Source organism: Bos indicus, chromosome 21 (genome assembly GCF_029378745.1).
Source record: "Bos indicus isolate NIAB-ARS_2022 breed Sahiwal x Tharparkar chromosome 21, NIAB-ARS_B.indTharparkar_mat_pri_1.0, whole genome shotgun sequence".
Classification (NCBI taxonomy): Eukaryota; Metazoa; Chordata; class Mammalia; order Artiodactyla; family Bovidae; genus Bos; species Bos indicus.
Genome location: NC_091780.1, coordinates 6721205 through 6741188, shown reverse-complemented (window position 1 = coordinate 6741188; position 19984 = coordinate 6721205). Strand labels below are relative to the sequence as shown.

Here is a 19984-nt window from a genome sequence, read left to right as displayed (position 1 = left end):
ACTTCTTCTAGCTCCTTGTTAAGTGTGTTAACTGACTCTTGCACTCTGTTCTACTTTTGAGGTTTTAGGTAATCTTTACTACCATTACTCTGAATTCTTTTTCAAGTAGTTTGCCTATTTCTTCCTCGATTATTTGGTCTTGTGAGTTTTTACCTTGTTTCTTCATTTGCCTAATATTTCTCTGTTTTTTTACTCCAACTTACTGTGTCTGAGGTCCCCTTTCTCCAGGCTATATAGTTGTAGTTCTTCCTTTTGGTCTGTGCCCTCGGTGAGTGAGGTTGGTCCCGTGGTTTGTTTAGGCTTCATGTTGGGAGGGACTTGTGCCTACATTCTGGTCGGAGGAGGTGAGTTTTTTCCCTCTGGTGGGCAGGGCTGTGTGAGGTGGTATGTTTAGGGGTGTCTGTGGAAAGTCTGTCTGCAGATGATTAGGTTTGTGTGTATCTTGCTTGTTGTTTGGGTCAAGCATCCTATACTGAGTGCTGATGAAAGTTTGGTGATGCTGGGTCTTGGGTACAGCTGGAGTCTTTGTAGGAGTTATCACTAATTAATACTCCCTGGGATCAGAACTTTTCTGGCAATTTAGTGCCCTGAACTCAGCACTCCCACCCCAGAGGCTCAGGCCCCATCACTGGCTGGGGAAGCAAGATCCCACTAACTGCTTGTTATGGCATTAAAGCTGATTAAAACAAACACAGTAAAACAAAAAACAAAATAAAATTTTTTTAATTTCTAGAAACAAATGACAATGAAAACACAATGACTCAAAACCTAAGGGATGCAACAAAAACAGTTCTAAGAGGGAAATTTATAGCAATACAATCCTATCTCAAGACACAAGAAAAACCATAAAATACACAACCAAACTTTACCCTAAAACAACAGGAAAAAGAACCAAAAAACCCCCAAAGCTAGTATGAGGATAGAAATCATAAAGATCAGAACAGAAATTAACAGAAAAGAAATGAAGGAGACAAAAGTAAAGATTAATAAAACTAAAAGCTGGTTGTTTAAGATAAATAAAGTTACAGTTAGCCAAACTCATCAAGAAAAAAAGGGAGAAGACTCAAATCAACAAAATTAGAAATGAAAAAGGAGAGGTTACAACAGATAATGCAGAAATACAAAGAATCCTAAGAGACCATTATGAGCAACTATATGCCAATAAAAAGACAACCTGGAAGAAATGGACATATTCTTAGAAAACTTCAACCTTCCAAGACTGAACCAGGAAGAAATAGAAATTATGAACAAGTCAATCATAAGCACTGAAATTGAATTTGTGATAAAAAATCTCCAAAAAACAGAAGCCTTGGAGCAGACAGTTTCAAGGTGAATTCTATCAAATGTTTAGAGACAAGCTAATGCCTATCCTTCTCAAACTCTTCCCAAAAAATGAAGGGGAAGGAACAGTTTCAAACTTATTCTATGAGGTCACCATCACCCTGATACCAAAACCAGATAAAGACATCACAAAAAAAGAAAATTACAGGTCAATATCACTGATGAATATAGATGGAAAAATCCTCAATAAAATTCTAGCAAACAGAATCCGACAACACATTGGAAGAACCATACATCATGATCAAGTTGGGTTTGTCCAAGAGATGCAAGAATTCTTCAATATCTGCAAATCAATCAATGTGATACACCGTATTAACATATTTAAATGTAAAAGTCATATGATAATCACAATAGATACAGAAAAAGCTTTTGACAAAATTCAGCACCCATGTATGATAAAAATTCTTCAGAATGGGCATAGATAAATACAATATAATAAAGGCCATATTTAATACACTCATAACAAACATTATTCTCAGTGGTGAAAAACTGAAAGTACTTCCTCTAAGATCAGGAAAAAGACAAAATTGCCCACTCTCATCACTATAATTCAACATAGTTTTGGAAGTCCTAGTCATGGCAATCAGAGAAGGAAAAGAAATAAAAGGAATCCAGACTGTAAAAGAAGAAGTAAAACTCTCACCGTTTGCAGATAATATGATGCTATACAAAGAAAACCCTAAGGATACTATCAGAAAATTATTGGAGATAATCAGTGAATTGCCATGGATAGAACCTCCACAGCAATGTTGAATAAAAATAGCAAGAAGCAATATTCTTTTTTTGTTCCTAGTCCTATGAGGAAAGGATCCTCTGGAAAAGAGAACTGCTATCCACTCCAATATCCTTGCCTGGAGAATTCCATGGACAAATGGGCATGGTGGGCTACAGTTCATGGGATAGCAAGGACTTGGATACGACTGGGTGACTAAGCAGACACACAGGCAATCAGTGAATTTAGTAAAGTAACAGGATACAAAATCAATACACAGAAACCACTTGCATTCCGATACATTAACAATGAAAACTCAGAAAGAAAATTAAGGAATCAATCCCATATACCACTGCAACAAAAAGAAAAAAAAAATCTATGAATAAAATTACCTAGGGAGATAAAAGTGCTGTATACAGAAAACTAAAAGACACTGATGAAAGAAATCAAAGCTGACACAAACAGATGGAGAGATATACCATGTTCTTGGACTGGAAGAAACAATATTGTGAAAATGACCATACTACTCAAAGAAAACTACATATTCTAAGCAATCCCTATCAAATTACCAATGGCATTTTTCACAGCACTAGAACAAAAAGAAAATTCACAATTTTTATGAAAACACAAAAGACCCCCAATATGCAAACAATCTTGAGAAAAAAGAACAGAGTTGGAAAAATCAACCTTCCTGATTTTATACTATACTACAAAGCTACAGTCAACAAGACAGTCTGGTACTGGTACAAAAACAGAAATATAGACCAATGGAACAAGATAGAAAGGCCAGAGATATACCCGTGCACCTGTGGGCACCTCATCTTTGACAGAGGAGGCAAGATACACAATGAAGAAAAGACAGTCTTCAATAAGTGGTGCTACGAAAACAGGACAGCTGTGTGTAAAAGAATGCAATTAGAACACTTTCTAATACCATACACACAGATAAACTAAAAAAGGACTAAAAACCTAAATGGAAGACCAGAGACCATCAAAATCTTAGAGGAAAACATATGCAGGACACTATTTGACATAAATCACAGCAAGATCCTGTGACCCGCCATCAGGGTACAGATAAAATAATAAAAACAAAATAACAAGTGGGACCTAATTAAACTTAAAAGTTTTACATAGCAAAGGAAACTATCAGTTCAGTTCAGTCACTCAGTCATGCCTGACTCTTTGACCCCAAGCCAGGCTTCCCTGTTCATCACCAACTCCCGAAGTTTACTCAAACTCATGTCCATTGAGTCGGTGATGCCATTCAACCTCTGTTGTCCCATTCTCCTCCCACCTTCAATCTTTCCCAGCATCAGCGTTTTTTCCAGTGAGTCAATTCTTCACTTCAGATGGGCAAAGTATTGGAGTCTCAGCTTCAGCATTAGTCCTTTCAATGAGTATTCAGGACTGATTTTCTGTAGGATAGACTAGTTGGATCTCCTTGCAGTCCAAGGGACTCTCAAGAATCTTCTCCAGCACCACAGTTCAAAAACATCAATTCTTTGACACTCAGCCTTCTTTATGGGCCAACTCTCACAACCATACATGACTATTGGAAAAACCATAGCTTTGACTAGATGGACCTTTGACAGCAAAGTAATATCTCTGCTTTTTAATATGCTGTCTAGGTTGGTCATAGCTTTTCTTCCAAGGAGCAAGCTTCTGTTAATTTCATGACTGCAGTCACCATCTGCAGTGATTTTGGAGCCCAAGAAAAGAAAGTCTGTCACTGTTTCCATTGTTTTCTCATCTATTTATCATGAAGTGATGGGACTGGATGCTATGATCTTTGTTTTTTGAATGCTGAGTTTTAAGCCAACTTTTTCATTCTCCTCTTTAACTTTCATCAAGAGGCTCTTTAGTTCCTATTCCCTTTCAGCCATAAGGGTGGTATCATTTGCACATCTGAGGTTATTGATACTTCTCATTGCAATCTTGATTCCAGTTTGTGCTTCATCCAACCTGGCACTTTGTATGATGTACTCTGTATATAAGTTAAATAAGCAAAGTGAGTGAAGCTGTCCAACTCTGCAACCCCATGGAATACAGTCCATGGAATTCTCCAGGCCAGAATACTGGAGTGGGCAGCCTTTTCCTTCTCCAGGGGATCTTCCCAACACAGGGATCAAACCCAGGTCTCCCACACTGCAGGCAGATTCTTTATCAGTTGAGCCACAGAAAAGCCCAAGAATACTGGAGTGGGTAGCCTATCCCTTCTCCAGCAGATCTTCTTGACTCAGGAATCAAGCCAGGGTCTTCTGCATTGCAGGTGGATTCTTTACCAACTGAGCTATCAGGGAAGTCCAAACTGAAAGTCACTCAATTGTGTCTGACTCTTTGTGACCCATTAGACTATACAGTCCATGGAATTTGGAATTCTAAGCAAAAGGTGACAATATACAGCCTTGACATACTCTTTTCCCAATTTGGAACCAGTCCATTGTTTCATGTCCAGATCTATCTCCTGCTTCTTGACCTGCATACAGATTTCTCAGAAGGCAGGTAAGGTGGTCTGGTATTCCCATTACCTTCTTCCAACAACACAAGGTACAAGTCTATACATGGACACCACCAGTTGGTCAATACCAAAATCAGATTGATTCTATTATTTGCAGCTGAAGATGGATAAGCTCTATACAGTCAGAAAATATAAGACCAGAAGCTGACTGTGGCTCAGATTATGAAGGAGCTGACTGTGGCTCAGATTATGAACTCCTTATTGCAAAAATTCAGACTTAAATTGAAGAAAGTAGGGAAAATCACTAGACCATTCAGGTACGACCTAAATCAAATCCCTTATGATTATACAGTGGAAGTAACAAATAGATTCAAGGGATTACATGTGATCAATAGAGTGCCTAAAGAACTATGGACAGAGGTTTGTAACATTGTACAGGAGGTAGTGATCAAAACCATCCCTAAGAGGTAGAAATGCAAAAGGGCAAGATGGTTGTCTGAGGAGGCCTTACAAATAGCTGAGAAGAGGAGAGAAGTGAAAAGCAAAGGAAAAAAGGAAAGATATACCCATCTGAATACAGAGTTCCGAAGAATAGCAAGGAAAGATGAGAAAGCCTTCCTAGGTGATCAATGCAAAGAAATAGAGGAAAACAATAGAATGGGAAAAACTAGAGATCTCGTCAAGAAAATTAGAGATACCAAGGGAATATTTCATGCAAAGATGGACACAATAAGGGATAAAAATGGTATGGACCTAACAGAAGCAGAAGATATTAAGAAGTGGCAAGAATACACAGAACTATAAAAAAAAGTCTTCATGACCCGGATAACCATGATGGTGTGATCACTTACCCAGAGCCAGACATCCTGGAGTCAAGTGGACCTAAGGAAACACCACTACGAACAAAGCTAGTGGAGGTGATGAAATTCCAGCTTAGCTAATTCAAATCCTAAAAGATGATGCTGTGAAAAGTGCTGCACTCAATAGGCCAGCAGATTTGGAAAACTCAGCAATGGCCACAGGACTGGAAAAGATCAGTTTTCATTCTAATCCCAAATAAAGGCAATGCCAAAGAATGTTCGAACTACCACACAATTGTACTCATCTCACACACTAGCAAAGTAATGCTCAAAATTCTCCAATCTAGGCTTCAACAGTACATGAACCAAGAACTTCCAGATGTGCAAGCTGAATTTAGAAAAGGCAGAGGAACCAGAGATCAAATTGCCAACATCTGCTGGATTATAGAAAAATCAAGAGAATTTCAGAAAAACATCTACTTCTGCTTCATCGACTACGCCAAAGCCTTTGCCTGTGTGTATCACAATAAACTGTGGAAAATTTTTAAAGGAAACTATAAACAAGGTGCAAAGACAACCCTCAGAATAGTGGAAAATAATAGCAAATGAAATAACTGACAAAGGATTAATTTACAAAATACACAAGCAGCTCATGCAACTCAATACCAGAAATATAAACAGCCCAATCAAAAAGCGGGCCAAAGACCTAAACAGACATTTCTCCAAAGAATACATACAAATGACTAATAAACACATGAAAAGATGCTCAACGTCACTCGTTATTAGAGAAATGCAAATCCAAACTACAATGAGATGTAACCTCACACCAGTCAGAATGGCCATCATCAAAAAGTCTACAAACAATAAATGCTGGGAGGGTGTGGAGAAAATCTTCTTGCACTGCTGGTGGGAATATAAATTGATACAGCCACTATGGAGAGCAGTATGGAGAGTCCTTAAAAATCTAGGAATTAAACTATCATATGACCCAACAATCCCACTACTGGGCATATACCCTGAGAAAATCATAACTGAAAAAGACACATGTACCCCAGTGCTCACTGTAGCAGTATTTACAATAGGTAGGACATGAAAGCAACCTATCTGTCCATTGACAGATGAACGGATAAAGAAGTTTTGGTACATATGCAAAATGGAATATTACCCAGCTATCAAAAGGAACACATTTGAGTCAGTTCTAGAGAATTGGATAAACCTTGAGCCTATGATTCAGAATGAAATGAGTCCGAAAGAGAAAACCAAATGTCGTATATTAATGCATATACCTGGACTCTAGAAAGATCGTACTGATGAACCTATTTGCAGGGCAGCAATGAAGATGCATACATACAGAACAGAACTGTAGACACAGTAGGCAAAGGAGAGAGTGGGATGAATTGAAAGAGTACCATGGAATCATATGTATTACCATATGAAAAATAGATAGCCAGGCAGAATTTTCTATATGATAAAATCAGCTCAAACTAGTGCTCTTTGACAACTTAGAGTGGTGGGATGGATTGGGAGGTGGGAGGGAGGTTCAAGAGGGAGTGGACATATTTATACCTAGGGCTGCTTCATATTGTTGTATGCCAAAAACCCACACATTATTATAAAGCAATTATCCTCCAATTAAAAGTAGATAAATTGAAAAAAAAAGATGCGTCTGGTCAGCCAGGCTGTGGAGAGACATGGCTGATCACGCCTGGACCACAGAGAGGCCTGGGGGTGGGGGAGGTGGAGAGCAAAGGATCAGCACAGCCTTCAGAGATCTCCCGCGCCCACAGCCCTGCACTTCCCGGCACCCTCTTCTCACCTAGGAGCCCTCAGCATCAGGCTGGTGGCAGGCAAGCAGGTACTGGAGGATGAAGCAACTCAACAGAGGAAAGGCCACACCCCACAAAGGCAAGTCTGAAATATGCCCCATAGGGACCACAGTGAGGCAGCAGCTGCTTCTGTTAGAGAAGAAGCCTGCTTTCCCAGATTCTCCTGCCTCAAGAGTTGTCTTCAGTTCTCCTTGGGTGTGTCTTCCCCCAAGCTGGAGGTGAGTGGGACCCTTACGTATCTTCCCTTCCCTCCCACAGTACCCTAACAGGGTGGGAGGGTCTACCTGGCACAATTATTTAAAACTGTGTCCACTTGTCTGCTCAGCCAAGCTCCTGGCCAATGTGGAGCCACTTGGTGTGGCCTCACCCCTGCAGGAGTCAGGACTGCCTTAGAATCGGGGTCAGGGAAGCCCCCTCGCCTGTGTCAGTAGGAACCCTGCAATGTGCACAAACGACACGTCGGCGTCTCGGGCTTCAGTCTTTACTAAAAGCTCAGACGTGCAGAGGGCACTGTCATCCTTGGCCGTCAGCACCATCCTTCCTTGGTTAAGCACCCTCTCGGCAGACCCCCAGTACACACACGCATGGTGGACGTGCCTGGGTCTCCCCTGTGTCTCCCCGAAGGGCCAGAGCCCCCTTGCCCCCACTCAGATCAGGGTAGAGAGAGGCAGTCACGTGATCGAGGGCAGGCCTCAGAAGCGGGGACAAGGTGGCTGAGGGGGCCATTCCCCACAGCCCGGCCACCGACCTCTGCGCAGGCCTCACCCTGCGGGGCCCCCTCAGGTGCTAGCTGTGTTCCAAGCTGGTCCTCTAGCCTGGGTCAGTCCCACTTCTGACAGACGCCCTTCTGTTTGTCTCCACAGTCAGAAATCCTGTCTGGGGAGCTGAGCTAATGCAGACTGAGCAGTGTAGAGGGAGGTACTATTCATAGAACCCCGAACTCCACTCAGTACCTCAGAGATTCTTCAAATGAATCATTCAAATTTAACTTCGAAGTTTAAACTATTTTAAAATTACTGTTAAAAAACAGGGATTTAAACATGTATAATAGTAGGTTACCTTTGGAGGCACACCTCTGGAGGACTTGAAGGAAGCATGAGGGAACCTTCTGGGGGCTGAGAACATTCCATGTCTTATTACGAGTATTGCTCTGAGAGTACAGGGATATGATTACACAACAATGCACTTAATGCCACTGAACTACCCACTAAAAAATGGTGAGGATGGTAAATTTCATGTTATATATATATTTTACCACAATTTTAAAAAATAGATTAAGACTGAACTCAAAACACTCCTTTAAAATTATTTCAATAAATAAGATAGAAAACAAGTATAGGCATCAATGTTTTAAATCCATCAAGATTTGTACTCTTTACTTCCTGTAAGTTATATCCTAAATAAAACAACAAGGCAAAAAAAAAAAAAAAAAAAAAAACAACACTACTACATACCAAATATAAAATGTGATAAACACCAAGCTTCCCCAGTTTCTCAAGGTACCAGACTATTTCATTTTCTAAAGGACTCAGGACAGCCCCTCCTACTACAGCTGGATTCTGAGATTTGAGGCAGCTGCTCAAAATCTCCTGGCATTGGCAACCGCATATCTATGTGATTCAGATTATTTTTCCACTCTGTGGGATGCTGGAATGACAAAATCATAGTGACAGATTATGGATAAGTAGTAGCCAGGATTAGGGAAAGACAGGGAAGGAAAGGGTGATTCAGGGCCAGCCTAAGGGAACTGCTTGGAAGGGACGAACCAGTTTTGCTCTTGATTGTTGAAGTGGATGGACGAATTTACACATGATAAAATGTCATGGAACAACAGGTAAAAACAAACCCTAAAATGAATGAATGCAAAAATCAGTGAAACCTGAACAAGACTGTAGTCTAGTTCACTGCATCCTGCCAATCAGTTTCCTGGTTTTGGAAATCCACTAGTTGTGCAAGATGTCACTACAAGAAGCCGAATGATTGATAAGAGACTTTTCCGTACTATTTTGACAGCTTAAAGAACTTCTATAATCATTTCAAAATATGAAGGTAAAAAAGTATAGAAGTAAACTGGATGAGACTGCTGTAAGACTTCCATAAGCCCAGTGTTCAAATTATTATTTTCATCAAATGCACCCATTATTCTTACTGGCTAACTTGATACAAGTAAATTGTGACATATTAGGATAAATGTATACTAACAAACACCATGTGGGTTTTGTGACTGTTTTTAAAGAAACTGACAGTATGTGGTTAAGTGTCAATGAGTAACATTATGGATTGCACTATGTCCTCCCCAAAACTGTAAGTTGAAGCCACAACCCTCAGCGTGGAGATATTTGGGGACGGGGACTTTGAAGAGGTAATTAAGCTTAAATAAGGTCATCAGAGTGGGGCTGTGATCGAATATAAGTGGTGTCCTTATAAAAAGAGGAGTTTGGGGCACAGGTATACACAGAAAGAAGGCAGGTGAGGACACGAGCAGGAGACGGCCATCTGCAAGCCAAGCAGGGAGGCTCCAGGAGAGATCAAGCCTGTGGATGTTCTGATTCTGAACGTCCAGCCTCCAAAACTGTGAGGCAATAACTGTCTGTGTTTAAGCCCCCCAGTCGTGATATTTTGCTATAACTGCCTAGCAGATGAATATAGGTCACACGGGGATGTGGTTTAGATGAGGGAAGGACACATGAGAGAGCTAGCTGCGGTGCAGATATGAAAGAGATATATTCAAAAAAATTAAAGCTGGCTCTAAATTACATGAAAGAAAACCATTTCATCAGATGCACACCACTCAAAAATATTGGCATCCATTCATTTGCATTCAATTTTATTCTTTCATTCAGTTAACAGTGGTGACCCAGCCTCTCTAGCCCTGCTAAAGGACACAACACATGGGTTAAAGCTGTCAGAGCTGACCTGTGAACACTGGGACAGAGCAGACAGTCCTCCAGGTAGCTTATGCTTTGGCAGTCCTGGCAGGGGACTGCCAGAGATGGACATACCCCAGTCCTCAGTCCTCTACAGTGTGAATCAGACTCAGACGGGCATCAGCTAACCCTCTGCTGAAGCCTACTATACGTTGCATTTGTCTAGTAATTCCATTATGGAGACAGCTCCCAAATAACAAAGCATGATTGGTTAGTTGGTTTTTAACACTTAGTTCTCAGACTTTAGAGGATTGATAAAGTATAGTATAAAAAAATCATTTTTAAATTCTGAAATGCGACATAAATGCTAGCTACCATTCTACAAGATTTGGAAAGACCTTGTCCAAAGTGACCATTTTATGGATTATGGAGATTTACTAAGAGCTTCCCTTGTGGCTCAGCCGGTAAAGAATCGGCCTGCAATGCGGGAGACCTGGGTTCGATTCCTGGGTTGGGAAGATCCCCTGAAAAAGGAAATGGCAACCCACTCCAGTATTCTTGCCTGGAATATCCCATGGACAGAGGAGCCTGGCAGGCTATAATTCATGCGGTCGCAAAGAGTAGGACACGACTGAGTGACTTCACTTCACTGAAGGTCACCCAGCTCATATGTGGCAGAGCCAGAGCAAAGGCTCGGGATTACCTGCTGCCAGGACACAACGGGAAGCACAGGTTTGTAACATCTGCTGCTGCTGCTGCTGCTAAGTCGCATCAGTCGTGTCCGACTCGGTGTGACCCCATAGATGGCAGCCCACCAGGTTCCCCCGTCCCTGGGATTCTCCAGGCAAGAACGAGGGAGTGGGTTGCCATTTCCTTCTCCAATGCATGAAAGTGAAAAGTGAAAGTGAAGTTGCTCACTCGTGTTCGACTCTTCGCAACCCCATGGACTGCAGCCCACCAGGCTCCTCCATCCATGGGATTTTCCAGGCAAGAGTACTTGAGTGGGGTGCCATTGCCTTCTCTGTGTAATATCTGAATTTCACAATAATAGATATAGTCAATTCTAAACCATTTTCCTTCACTTTTCCTATAATTTCAGTTCCAAACTGTGCTTCTGATGGTGCAATATTTCAACCTCCTAGTGAACAGAAGTTTGTGCTACAGCAGACAAAACTGGCAACCTCTTGGTATTTCCCCTAAACCAAATACTCTATTCCTGCACCCAAAGACCGGTTCCAATTTGAAATCTATGAGGGGTCTAGAGCAAGCCAGACATAACTGGGGACAGGAGAGAAAGAAAACAGCAGTGTAGGGGAACGTGGGGAAGGTGGTACAGGCCGAAGGGCGGGGGTGAGGGAAACCGTGTTTTCCTGTGTTACGGGTCAGCATCGCTACCGTTCGACCAGAAAGCGATGGGCCTGGGGCCAAGGCTGGGGGAACACACCAGTCCCACAACCCCGCAGTCACATCTCATCTCTGAAGACACTTGGTGAAGCTTCTGTCTCGTGACAATCGTGTAATTCAGTGAGGTCCCCCTCCTTACTGGTGACCAACAGGCTCAGCCAAGTGCAACCCAACTAGTCACCTCGGGGCAGCCTGGAGGCTCCTCCCCTGGACTGCACTTTTCATTTCTTCCGTATTAACCCTGTCTAGATGACTTCTGCCATAAGAAATTGCAAAACTTTTTAGGAAAGAAGAAAAGTAAAATAAAATCAAAGACCAAATTTACCAAAAAAAGAGGTAACAGAAAAGGCACAGCTTCTCTAAGGATGGCGCTTTCAGACTGGAAGGCTTATCAAGTGTCCACATTATCAGAGAGTATAGAGTTATTATTTTAACTCTAAACTTACCAACGGTGTCACAAGGCTCATCTTTGTGTACGCAGAAATCTGTCCTAAAAAAATTTTTAAAAAGACATAGTAAGGTGTGCAGTACCTCCAAGAATGGGAGAAGAAAACATGTCAATTAATTTTGATTACTTGTCTTGCTGATAACAAAGTTATTACTTTATTTGTCATGAATTATAATGAAAAATAATAACTAGCAGTGTTTTTTTTTTTTTTTTTTTGCCAAGATTAGCCACATTTCCAGCTGATAGGCCCAGTAAACCCCACATAAGACCCTCTTTTCATTACTAAACTATTCCACACATAACACTTAGTTGCTGGAATGACTCCATCCAATGATGGAAGTTGCAGAAGATGCTTACCAAATCATCTATCAGAGACAATTATTTGTCAGTATCATCACACTACAGTGACTTCCAAAGTTACTCTGCTTGTGCAGGAATTAGTTTTATATGCTTGAATGACCATACATCACTTACATGAGAACACAACAAAAAAGTCATTTCTAAAAGTTATATTTTGGGACTTCCCAGGTGGTTCAGATGGTAAAGAATATGCCTGCAATGCAGGAGAACCAGGTTCAATCCCTGGGTTAGGAAGATCCCCTAGAGAAGGGAATGGCAACCCACTCCAGTATCCTTGCCTGGAGAATCCCACAGACAGAGGAGCCTGGCGGGCTATAGTTCATGAGGTTGCAATGAGTTGGACACGACTGAGCGGCTAACACACTGGGGGTCCAGTGGCTAAGACTCCACACTCCCCACGCCGGGGACTGGGGTTCAATCCCTGGTCAGGGAACTAAGATCCCACATGCTATGTGGCACAAACAAACAAACAAAAAGTTATGTTCTTTAGAGCTCCCTAGGATCTCCCAGGTGCGTGGCTGTGGACAAATGAAAAGCAAAGATGCTCGAAATCTGGTGTAGCCCTGGTTCTGCAGGCACCAGGGGCTCCGTCTGGACCCTTCTTTCTGCCCATAAATGCCCACAGGTGGAAGCTAACCAGAGCACTGTCTGAGGCGGTATCTTGCCCAAGACTTGGCGAGAACAGCAGTGCCTGACCCCACACTCATCCACCCACAGGGACCTGTGGGAGCTGGGAGAAATCACCCCCTCATCCACTCCAGTGAAGCTTCAGGCTGAAACACGTTGTAAGGCACCTCTTTTCATTCGACTTTAAAAAAAATTCTCTGGGCAGACAAACAGGGCCAGCCTGACGACGTGGGCACTAAGCAATGCTGAGAACGCAAGCAGCAGTCCTGCACGGGCCGTGCACCGCCTTCCCTTTCGGACAGCCCACCCCACTTCCGCATTCAATGTCCCCAGTTCCTCTCCCACCGTCTACCAAAAAAATCTATTCTCGTGGAAGGGATCTCCCACTCACACTGGGGACAATGGCAAGAAGGCAGTGTAATGCCATCAGCTTTCCTTTTCTCTCCCTCCAACCCACAGCACGTTCTGTTCTATTTGTCTCCATGATGTAACCTGGGCTTCCCAGGCGGTGCAGTGGTGAAGAAGCCACCTGTCAGTGCAGGAGATTCAAGAGACACAGCTTCAGTCCCTGCATTGGGAAGATCCCCCGGAGGAGGAAATGGCAACCCGCTCCGGTATTCTTGCCAGGAGAATCCCATGGACAGAGGAGTCTGGCTATAGTCCATGGGGTCACAGTCAGACACAACTGAATGACTGAGCATAGAATGGAACAATGTAACCCATGCCTAACACCTCTCAGCAATACGTGGCTGCCCACACGGATGGAGCAAAACCTGCGTGTTCCCAGCACCAGCTCTGCTTCAGGCTGGCTATTCTACCTACCCACTAGACCGCAGAGTCCAGATCTGTAGGCATGAAGATTCCACGTGGGGTTCTGAGGTACAGAATACCCTGGTTGAGGCCACTGCCTCAGGCCTGCCAGGCACCCCAGACATCCTGTGAGCCCAGAGGAAGCGGCAGCCAGTGGGGTATGGCAGCTTGGAGGGGCGGCCCTGAAGCTGGGCAAAGACAGCAGGAGGGAACTGGGCAGTGCCTTCGGCAACCCACCTGAGTGCTGCTGACTGCACTTCCAATCTTTCACAATAAACATGTATTTTGGTAATCAATTTTAAAACAGTTTTTAACAAAGGATAAAAGGAAGCCTTGAAGACCCCCATGCTTTTTACAACCCCCTCCAAAACTACACACACACACACACACACACACACACACCAGACTGGCCTGAGACCTCGCTCCAGGGTTTCCCAGAGCAAGCAACTGAAAGTGTCATCGCATTGCCTCACTTGGGCAAGGGGAGAAAGCCTGTGTGGGCATTAGTCTCATAGGAGAGAACTAAACAGGCTGACGGGGCTGCTGAGGGAACCGGCCGCACCTCCTCCTGTCTGGCTCTGCGGCCAGCTTGGGTGAAGACGCTTAAAGGGCACGGTGTGCCCTCTCATCCCGGCTTCCCTGTAGGGAAACGGGTGGTCCCAAGCGATGGACCCTGCAGCATCCCCCGCTGCTTCTCCCGAGGAGGTGGGTTCACAGGGGGCCAAGTTCAATTAGAGGCCTGCTTTGAAAGGGTCACCAAAACCTAAATCTTTTCTCCCCTTCCTGTTCAAGGTCCTTTCTCAGAAAAGGAAAGTAAAGCCATCCGCCTGCAGGGGCAGCTTCATCTCTAGGTTCTCTGGCTCCTACATGCCAGACCCACAAATACGGGCTGCAGGAGTCAACAGAGAAATGGAAAAGAAAAAATAAAAAAGGGAGGGTCGCAGTGCAGCTCTGCAGCCTTTACGTCTGCTCACATTCACATTCCACTGTTTCTACCTCAAGAAAAGGCTACATGGATCTACAGGCCAGAGCGGACTCCACGGATGTGTGAGCTGTACCATCACACAGGCCCCTCACCCAGAAGCCTCCCATCCCCCAACCTGCTTTAACGCTCTGCTCAATGTCTTGAAATTCTTAACAATTTTTTAACATGGGATCCCATGCTTTCATTCTGCACTAGGCACAAGTTACATAGCTAATTCTGTATATCACCTATTGCCTGGCATACAGTTGGGGTTTAATAAATACTGACTCCTTTACTAAATGACTGGTGTACATTTCCAGGCCACTTTCAACGTGCCTTATCAGCTCGCTGGTGGCCTCATCTCTCCCCAGTGTTTAAAAATGTAACGCCACAGGTACCCACCAATCTGTCCCATAAGCAAGACCAAAGGCTGAGAGAAGACCATCCCTGGGGCTGGGTAGGGACTGGGTGGAGTCACATGGGAAGAAAAAGTGGAGGGACAGCTGGACACATCCCATTGGTCACACTCTCGACTGGCCATGCATGTCCCTACAGCTATTTTCCAGGAGCACAGACCTGGGTCTCGGGGGTAAAACTCCTGGCTTTCTGGAGAAGATGTGGAGCCAAAGGTGAGGCCACGACAGGTGTGAAGCTCCCTGAGGCCCAGTCTGTGCATGTTCCGCCTGGTCCCCAGGCTCAATCTACTGAGAGGTCCCTGCTGGCCCCACAGGGCTGCAGCTGCTGGAGATACAGTGCCCACCACTCCTGTCTCAGCAGCTTCTGCTTGACATGTCATGCTCCCTTCTCAGCGGCTGGCCGTCTGTACAGCTGGTGGGCGCCCAGGAGGATACGCTGTCGGGCTCAGCCACAGCCCAGATGGAAAACAAAAGGCGAAGAAACCACACCAGCCAGCCCCAGGACTGGAGGATGCTGGCCCCTGAATACGGCCCCTGAATACGCACGGCCTCCAGTTAGACCCTCGTGCAGATTACTCCAGGGGGAAGGGCCGCTGGTCCACAGCGGCAGCTGCCTCGCACCCGACTTCCCTGTGAAGATGTCAGCCCATCAGTATTCCAGCCCAGGGAACCACAGCTCACAGCCTCTGATTTCTAAATGGTGCGTCTCAGTCCCATGGGCTTCCAGCCCTGGCTCCGTGGCCGCTGCCCTGTCCTTGTAGGAGGGCTTCAGTGTAACGTCTCTGAGGACCCAGGAGACGGACAGCACCATTGGTTTAGTCCGGTGCCCCACGGAAGCGAGAGGGACCAAGATTGCTCGAAAAGGAGATAGGCAACGCCGGCAGGGCCGAGGCCTCTGTGTCTCTACCTGCCGCTGAAGACACCTTGCCTTCCCAGGCCACCAGACATCCTCCTCACCGGCACCCACAACCCGTCTACAATCAGGACCACCCCCTCCAATGTGCTTAGTTAGAAAAGAACATTTTAAAAGATTTTTACTGTCGTAAAATAAGTTCTACGACAGTAAAACTTACCATCTTACCCATTTTTAAGTATACAGTTCTGCAGTGTCTGAACTGCAGGTATATTCACATTGTCCTGCAACATCTCCAGAACTCTTGGAAGAGTGAAATTCTATATGCATTAAACACCTTCCTATTCCATTCTCCCCGCAGCTCCTGGCCACTAACCATTTCTGTCTAAATGAATTTAACTTTTCTAGGTGTGTCATACGAGTGGGATCACAAAGGATTTGTCCTCTTATGACTGGCTTATTTCACTCAGCAAAATATCCTCCAGGTTCATGGTAACCAGTGTTAGAATTTCCTTCCTTCTTAAGGCGGAATACTATTCCATTTGTTGGAATACAAACAGCAACAAACACCAGACCCCACGTTTTGTTTACCCATTTCTCCATTGATGGACACTTGGGCTGCTCCCACATTACTTACCATTAGTAATGTTGCTACGAATAGAGGTGTTTGAATACTTCTTTGAAACTCTGCTTTCAATGCTTCCAACGCTTTTAGAAGTGGACTTGTTGGACCATATGGTAGCTCTAGTTTTAATTTTTTGAGGAACTGCCATACCGTTTTTCACAATGGCTGCACCATTTTACATTCCCACCAACAGGACACAAGGGTTCCAATGCTTCTACATCCTCGCCAACACTTGTTCTGTGGTCTGGTGTTTTGTTTTAATAATAGGCATCCTAATGTGTATGAGGTGTAAAGAGGAACATTTTTATGCAAAATATTTCCGGTATGGTAAATAAGCTGTTGGGACACAGGAAAAAGAGAAAGGAGAAAGCTGAATGGGAAGCATTCTAAGGCTGAGGGTGCATGCAGTCTCTCTCGTGGTGTTTTGTAAAAAGGCTAATCCAGTAGCTTTGTCAACACTAACTTTGGTAACATCTATTGCCTCTGATAAAAAGGCTATTTGTTCCCAAACCTAAACCCCTTGCAAGTATTTTCTCCCCCAGACAAGAAAGGAAATAGCAGGAAGGTGAATAACCAATATAGAGGAAATCCCCCTGGGTTATTCTCAACAAAACACCAGAATTTATACATTTCATATAGTATTTATAGAAACCACTTTCAAAGTAATAAACCTGGAAGTTTAGCTGCATATTCTAAAGGCGATATTACATAGAGCTCCTTTCTAGGAAAAGTTTGTACTACTCATTGAATTATCATTTGGAAAATCAATCACATTAATTTATAGTCACATATAGACAAGGTTCCCAAGGAACCATGCCTGCTCCCCAAATCAAACCCACTCTCAAAGCCTGCAGCCATATGCTCAGTACAATCTTCAGTGCTTTACTGAGTGCCCCAGAGGCTCCAAAAACCATTTGAAAGAGCATGGAAGCCTCTGATTAGTGAGTGTGGGGGCCAGAGCTGCTGAAGAGATGGCATCCAGGGGTTCCCATCACTGACAGGGGTGGGCAAACGTAGCTTAAAGCAAGTACAAGGTCAGGCTCACCCCTTATCTTTGGTGCCTAGTAGACCACCAGCCACATGAAGGCAATTGGAATTACTGAATAGACTTCCCAAATGTCCCATTATACATTTAATCACATCCTGTAGAAGCAGCAAGTGTTCTCATAAGGGATCAGTGTGCTGCAGATCACATTTTAACCCTTTAGGGTTCACAACCGATGAATCATCTACAAGTGTGATTAGGTATCTCTTTGGTGTCTGGTGGTGGCAATGTGCATGTTCTAGGTTTTTTGAGGAGAAGGCTACTGAGCTATCATACCTGGTACCTGGTGCCTGAGGCTGAGATCACAGAACACATCTGGCTACCTTCAGGACATCATCAAGCCAGGGGCTTGTACATGGCCCAAGAGATGCAAACCGAGAGCCTTTCTGGGCTCAAACCCAACGTCTTAAACCAGATTTAACTCCTCTTAGAGGAGTAGGCTGTCTTCATGCTAAAGATACGGTAAACTGTTCCCTTTCTCTGAACTCAAAGAAAAAAGAAAGCATATAATTTTGAAAGTAGTTTCTTAAAAAACAAAATCTTAAAACCAAGGTTGATACATTCATTCAAAAAGTGAAACATTGTATTTTAATCTAATGGGTTAAATTATCATGAATCATTTCTACATATTTTCTAAAAGGGGATTTTGGTGTGAACTCATAATACATTTTATTTATATTACTGAGGTAAAACAATCAAGGAAAATCAGTTTTTCTAAGAGAGATTTGAGACAGGAAAAAATTAAATAGCCACATCTATACCTACAGTGAGTTGAATTGTGTCCCCAAAAAGACATGTTTAATTCCTAACCCCCGGTCCCAGGGAATGTGATCTTATTCGGAAAGAGAGTCACTGCAGCTGTAATCAAGTTAAGATGAGGCCACACTGCATTAGGCTGGGCCCCAGTCCAGTGACTGGTGTCCTTACAGAAGAGGGAAACGTGGACACAGGGAGAACACCACGGGACGATGGGGGAGAGACTAGAGAGATGCACCCACAAGACTGGGGATGCCCAGGACTGCAGCCGCCTCCGCAAGTTAGGGAGGAGGAGGGATCCTGCCTCCTGGCTTCAGAGAGAGCAAGGCCCTGCCCACACCTTGACTTCAGACTCCTGGCCTCCAGAACTGTGAGAAAATACATTTCTGGTTTTTTGAAGCCACACATTTTGTGGTAGTTGGTTACTGCCGCCCTAGAAAACTAAAATAACGTTGCTGCCGTCTACACAGAGAGATGCCATTGATTACTACTGTCCAGCAGGGTCCCTAGCTTCCCTCTCAACCAGGAAGAGTACATCCAGCTCTGCAGACGTGAAGTTCAGCTCCTGGCTTCAAATGGAGCCTCTCTGTGAATCCCATGGGCCTCTGTGCCTGCTGCTGTGTCCTGAGAGTGCCCATAGATGGGGCTGTGCACAGCACACACATTCACCTACATGGACTTCTTGAAGCTGCCTTGCGCTGGGCTCAGTTGCTTTAGTCGTGTCCTACTCTTTATGACCCCGTGGACTGCAGCCCGCCAGACTCCTCTGTCCATGGGATTCTCCAGGCAAGAATTACTGGAGTGGGTTGCCATGCCCTCCTCCAGAGGATCTTCCTGACCCAGGATCGAATCCACGTCTCCTACATCTCCTACACTGCAGGTCGATTTTTAACCGCTGAGCCACTGGGAGCATGGACTTCCCTGAACAGGAAAACTGGGGGCATCCACTCCCTCCAGTTAGGAAGCAGCCTCATATACAGGTGAGCTCTTTCCAGTGAGCTTTATATTTGGTGTTGGGAAGAGGTAGTAAACAAATTTTCTTGAGTTTTAAGAGTCTTGGGTAACTAGAATTCAGTAGTTTTATATTCATAACAGCAATAACAATAATAATAGCTAATACTTTTGTCCTTACTTTGGGGCACTATGAAAGTGCTTCCCATGGTCATTTAATCCTCACATCTCAGAGGCAGAGCTATCATTTATCCCCATCTTACAGATGAGGAATTCAAGGTTCAGACAAGTGCCCAAAGGTCTGATTTCCAAGCCTGAATTTCTCTCCAATGGGAAATGCCTTCCCTCTAAAGTCTGCAGCCCCAGGCCGAGTCCAGCTTTACCTGGTCACGAAAACAGCAGCATCCACGGGGGGCGTGTCGTCCTTGCCTCCTGGAACCTGGTTGTTGCCGAGGTACCGTGCACCTCCGTACTCTTCATTCTGCCAGTGACAGAAGCTCTCCAGGGACCGCTCACCATGATGCCCAATGGACAACTTGGCCTAAAAGAAATCGGGGGGGCGGTTACAGAAGCAACTTCCCAGGGAAGCCAGAGTTTATGCTCAGACCACAGTGCGGGTATTAAGGAAGAGACAGGGGCTCGCAGGGGCATTATTCAATGTCACCTGCCCACAGCACTGGTAGGCAGATGCAGAGACCCAGAGAGAGGCTACCAGGGCCTT

General features: G+C 44.3%; 1 protein-coding gene across 3 annotated transcripts in view; it reads right to left on the bottom strand.

The window, feature by feature from the left end:
• ADAMTS17 (ADAM metallopeptidase with thrombospondin type 1 motif 17) overlaps nucleotides 1-19984 on the bottom strand; it is a 404698-nt gene that overhangs the window by 293393 nt on the left and 91321 nt on the right. For all 3 annotated transcript variants that reach the window (XM_019983858.2, XM_070775014.1, XM_070775015.1), the window contains exons 6-7: nucleotides 19647-19804; nucleotides 11855-11898 (exon numbers count right to left, since the gene is read on the bottom strand). In XM_019983858.2, the coding sequence (XP_019839417.2) occupies nucleotides 11855-11898; nucleotides 19647-19804 (202 nt within the window). The remainder of the gene's footprint in view (nucleotides 1-11854; nucleotides 11899-19646; nucleotides 19805-19984) is intronic.